Raw genomic sequence first — 5,651 nt, 5'->3', positions numbered from 1 at the left:
GACTTCTGCATTTATCATTTAAAATCACTTCCAGATAATCACCTAAAATCAAAAAATAATTTCACTGCTCTATGAAAAAGATCAATATTTGACTTGGATGCAAAAGAACAATAACCAATGCTTCACAATTTCAGACTTGACTATTGATTGTTAAGTCCAAAACAAAAAACAAAAAAACCCAGCACATTAAAATAAAAAAAAAAATGGACAAAAGTGCATATGAAGTTTCCACTTTATGAGATAATTTACTTGTATTTTTAGAAATACTCAAATACATCAAGTTCTGACCCATCAACATAATGTTTCAATAAATATCAGGAACAAAGTAATGAAAGCTTATGTTGATTGGGAACAGCATGTATGGAAATGCGGATCTACGCAAATGAGGATTTATCATACTGTTTTTCCATAAGAGCAAACCTATCCACATACCCTGGATTTCTGAACAATCAACCGCCGCCTCCATGAAAAATGGCGTTTCATACAGTTGCCAGTCTTCAGTCAGAGAACAGAGAAATTAGGATATTTGGAGGTTCAGTTTTAATGAGGAAATTTGACTCAAGAAACGTAGAGAGGTTCTGGAGCAGTTTTCCTTCGGATCCTGATACAAATAATAATAATAATAATAATAATAATAATAATAATAATAATAAAAGAGTATGATGTGGATGAATAAAATTTACAACCGTTTACCATATAAACTGATCCATATCTTTAAATAGCCTACATTATAAAATATCATATAAAACAGACGCCAAACTATGTTATAAAATCAATGTGATTAACAATGAAATAAATAAAAGAAAAAACACAGATTTTACATGGAAAACCCAGGATGGGATAAATCATGGGCAAAATATGAGAATTCACTATATCAAATAAGAAATTACAAGTGGAGAGTGTCAACTAACATAAAATCAAATAGAAAGTGAGTTGTAGTTTGTACAAACAAAATAAGGTATTTATAAACTTCCACATAATCCCTTTTAAGAAATATACTTAAAATGGAGCCGATAAAACAAGAGCATACAAATTACAATCTAAAGATTATTATAAGATTAATCAAAAGATAGAGAACTCAATCTGTTCGTTCAGAATTTCCTTCTAAAATTTCAATCTATATGTTCACAAAATTCCTTATGAGACAAATGAGACCCAAAGAATTCGAGTTACAAATGCAACAAGTTTTTCAAAGAACTTGAATATCATATCAGCCAAGACAACGTAAGAAAAAAATTGGAAGTTTTTACATGCATTGCTCTCAAAACATTCCTATTTATATATTTCACACCCAAACATTTATGTTTACGAAAACAACACTCCATTCTCTTCCTCCGTTATCTCATCCGAACTCCGGTGTAAGAAATGAGAATCTGTCACACCCCATCATCATCTCACCGCTTTTCGCTGGCGAGGAAAAGTCATTTTCCAGCTTGATCGTTGAGGCGGGGATCGCCTACAAAACTTAAAATTTTGAGTGCTATGTTGTCGGCATTAAAGCTGATGAACTCGAAGTAGGAGTAGAGGGCTTTGTAGTCAAACATGACGAGGAAGGGAGGGAGGGGGAATGTGTGGAGGAGGTCTTCTAAGAACCACAAAGGGAAGAAGCGCTAGGTGAGGAGTTTGCTGATCAGCGGAGCTAGTTGGAGGAAAAGCTACATGGTTGCCTTCATCTCTAAGGAGATGACGATTTTGTCTATGTGCCGTATAAACATCCTTCTTCTCAATCTTTGAATTGTCGAAGAGGACAGGGAAGCTCCTGGAGTCCAGAAACATTGACCCCGGGTTTGGAAGCCATAAATGGACCAGAAGGCATGTTAAAGCGGAAAATGTATAACACGTTCCTGTTCCAGAATGCAATCCGGCCCGTACCTTTGCTAGCCTACGCCTAATCCCCACTGTCCAGCTCGCCGAAGCCATCTTCCACTTCTACTTCCCCATTCGTAAGTCCTAAACATCAAACCAAAAGCACGACTATCTCAGCAACAGGCCGGAACATCCCCTTCTCCCGCTGTTCTCCCATGCTGAACCCTCCTAAACTCATTTTCTGGCAACCCAACCCGCCTATAAGCTCCAGCGAGCCCAGCGACGGGTGGCAACTGTGAGATCGGCATGCTGGCAGATTCTCTTTTTCTACATCAGCATTCGGATGAGGTAACAGAGGACATTTTATAGGAGTATTTAATGCTTTCAACGTAAATCTAAAGGTTGGGGTGTAAAATAGGTAAATAATAATGTTTGGAGTTCTATGTACGTAACCCCAAAAAATTATATGCATTGCATTTTTCACGACTAAATTTGCATCTTCAACGGTGCCAGCAAGAAGCAGCAGCATATCTACCTATCAATCAGGGAAACCAATCCACAATTTGGGTACCATTGACTATCATTGCCTCCAAAGCATAACTCAAAGAGCTTCCCCGATGATCTTTAAATTAGAATCTTATCACTTTTCCAAAAAGATATAAAAATTCACATCAAAATTGTGCACTTGATTTTTTCTTGCTCGATGAAGTACATTTGCAAAGCACTGTTATTGGCAGGTCTCAAGCCTCAGATGGAAAAAGTGGAAGGTTGCTTTAGGTGGCCGACAACCAACGTAAAATTTTTCGGAAAAACATGACATAAATCCTTTTAATCTTTGGGTAAATGTTGGGGCGTCCCCTGGAAGCGAAGTGTTTTATGAACTGAATATAGTGAAAGTGTACAAGAGTCGCTACACCGGTGTCTGAGTGCAGTGTTAAATAAGCAAGGATTCTCACATTACGAACGGATACGGGTAAAAAAATTAGTCAATGAAACTAATATTAAGATAGGATCTTGGAATATAGGTACTATCATAGAAAAATTAATGAAATCAGTTAATATTATGATTCATAGAAAGATAAATATCTTATATATTCAATAAACTAAATGAGTTAGAAAAAAAAACTAAAGAAATTTATAGTTTAGGTTTTAAACTTTTGTGATCAGATAATAGTAGCACTAAAAAAATTGAAAGTTAATTATAGATAATAGTTTGAAAGATAATATTGTAAAAATTAACAGAATTGGAGATAGAATTATAACCCTAAGATTGTTGTTGATACTAAGATTTTTAATATTATAATTGTTTATGCTCCTCAAGTAGGTTCAGATATAGGTTATAAAGAAAAATTCTAGAAAGACCTAGAAAACTTAATACAAATGATATCTCTTGAAGAAAAATGTTTTATTGGAGGAGATTTAAATAAACATGTCGGCAGAGTGGTATAATATTCTGGAAATATTAATGGTGGCTACGGTGTTGGAGTGATTAATGAAAAAAATAGTATACTAGATTTTACTTTATCGTATGATTTTGTTATTGCTAATACTTTATACAAGAAAAGAATTTATTTAAGAAAAGAGATGAGCATATTATTACTTATAAAAATGGATCTAATACAACACAAATTGATTATTTTCTTATGAGAATAAAATATCGTCGAGAATGCAAAAGATTGCAAGGTCATTCCAAGTGGGGATTTAAATACTCAACATCAATTATTAGTTCTGAATTTTAAAATGAAGAGTTGTAAAATAAACAATACTAGAAATTAATGTCATAGATGGAAACAATTAAAAGACACAAATAAAAATATTTTTATGAGTAAACTTCAAGATTTCAAGATTTGGGATGTTAATGAAAAAACAAATTCTACGTGGGATAAAGTAATAAATACTATTAAACAAGTGACAAAAGATGTGTTTTAATCAAAATGGAAAACTTTCTATGAATAAAAATAATTAATGGTGGAATAATAGTTTGTAAGAAAAGATAAAATATTAGAAATTATGATATAAAAATTGATTTAAATGTAAGATTTTAGAGAACTGGGAAAACTAAAAAATGACCCGTAGGGAGTCTAAGATAATAATCCATGACGCTAAAAGCTCAACTTCTAGTGATCTTTATAATATATTAAATACTAAATATGGTGAAAAATATATGTATAAACTAGCTAAAGGAAAAAAAAGAGTAAAGATTTAACTCAAGTAAAGTGTATTAAAGATGAAAATCAAAGATGAAAATCGTGTATTAAAGATGAAAATCAAAAGTGTTTTTCTTAGAAAAAAATATTAAAATAGATGAGTGAGTTATTTTGATAAACTTTTCAATGAAATTTCTGAAAATATGATAAACCTTAGTGATTTTAATATAGTTAATACTAATAAAATGTTTCATTTTTACTCTCACATTAGTAAAAAAGAAGTTGAGGCTTTAAAGAAAACCAAAAGTAGAATGTCTATAGGACTTGATGATAGCCCAATTAAAGTGTGGAAATATTTAGGAGATTTGGGATTTTTTGGCATACTAAACTCTTTAATATTATTTTAAAAATTAAAAAGATGTCTGAGGAGTGGAGGAAGATTATTTTGATCCTATTTTTAAAAATAAAGGGGATGCATAAGCGTATGCAAATTATAGAGGAATTAAGTTGATGTGTCATACTTTAAAATTATGGGAGAGGGTAATTGACCATAAGTTAAGAAGTATTACAAAGTCTTTTGATAATCAATTTGAATTTATGTGAGGCAGGTCTACTATGGAAATTATACATTTATTGAGAGGTTTGATGGAAAGTATAGAGAGTATAATGTGGATCTACATAGGATTTTTATTGATTTAGAAAAAGCTTACGATAAGTTTCCAAGAAATATTTCCAAGAAATATTATTTGAGAAATATTATTTGAAGAGTTCTAGAGAAGAAATGTGTTAATATGACTTATATTCAAGTCATTAAAGATATGCATACTAGAGCTGTTACTTTTGTTCGTACAGAAGGAGGATTGATAAAATATTTTCCTACCTCAGTTGGATTTCATCATGGATAGACTTTAAGCCCATATCTTTTTGTTTTAGTTATGGATGCTCTTACTAGACATTTACAGGAGTATGTACCTTGGTGTATGCTTTTCAATGATATCCTTCTTGTGGATAAGACTAGAGAAAAAACCAAGGAAAAACTAGAATTATGGAGGTCTACATTGGATTCTAAATGCCTTCGTTTGAGTTGAACTAAAACTGAATACATGGAATGTAATTTTAGTAGTAGTAGCTCTAGTGAGAAAGTTGTAACTATGGGTGATCAAATTATTAAAATGTGTTAACGGTTTAGATATCTGGGATCTATTATTCAAAGTGATAGTGATATAGATGGGGATGTTTGTTGACCTCATTTTTAGTGAGGTCTAGTCTTCCTCTTAGGGTTTAGGATCTAGCCTTAGGGATCTCCCTTTGACTATCTTAGAACCTTAGAAGTGGTGCCCGCCTCATTGTAATTTGACCTATTTCCGTCCTCTTTTGTGGTTCCAAGTGTGTGGTATCGACTTCTAGCATTTAGAAGGGTGAAACCAACATGAGGAAACCCAAAAGGGATCCCTATAGGACCTTTTTGAGCCTTAGGGTGGCCTTCTGCACAATTCACACTCCTGCGCGCACCAGCTTCGCGATTCGGAGAGTCGACGCGTCCGATTGCTGCAATTCGCATCGCCTGCACCGTTATTTGCCGAGGACTCGAGTAAACCACTTGTGACAATCGATCGCGGGTCAATATTTTTGTGAAATTTGAATTTCGACGCGTTTTGATCCGATTGTCGACGATGTCGTCCGAGCGACCCCGGATGA

At 33.4% G+C, this 5,651-nt stretch overlaps 1 protein-coding gene across 3 annotated transcripts in view; it reads right to left on the bottom strand.

The window, feature by feature from the left end:
• Positions 1-214: 214 nt before the first annotated feature.
• Positions 215-5,651, bottom strand: part of LOC110025823 (phytanoyl-CoA dioxygenase) — a 26,227-nt gene continuing 20,790 nt past the window's right edge. For all 3 annotated transcript variants that reach the window (XM_020726486.1, XM_020726485.1, XM_020726488.1), the window contains one exon: positions 215-601. In XM_020726486.1, the coding sequence (XP_020582145.1) occupies positions 559-601 (43 nt within the window). In that variant the 3' untranslated portion in view covers positions 215-558. The remainder of the gene's footprint in view (positions 602-5,651) is intronic.

The sequence above is a fragment of the Phalaenopsis equestris genome, unplaced genomic scaffold (assembly GCF_001263595.1).
Source record: "Phalaenopsis equestris unplaced genomic scaffold, ASM126359v1 Scaffold000333, whole genome shotgun sequence".
NCBI lineage: Eukaryota > Viridiplantae > Streptophyta > Magnoliopsida > Asparagales > Orchidaceae > Phalaenopsis > Phalaenopsis equestris.
This window is presented reverse-complemented; position numbering and strand designations above follow the sequence as displayed.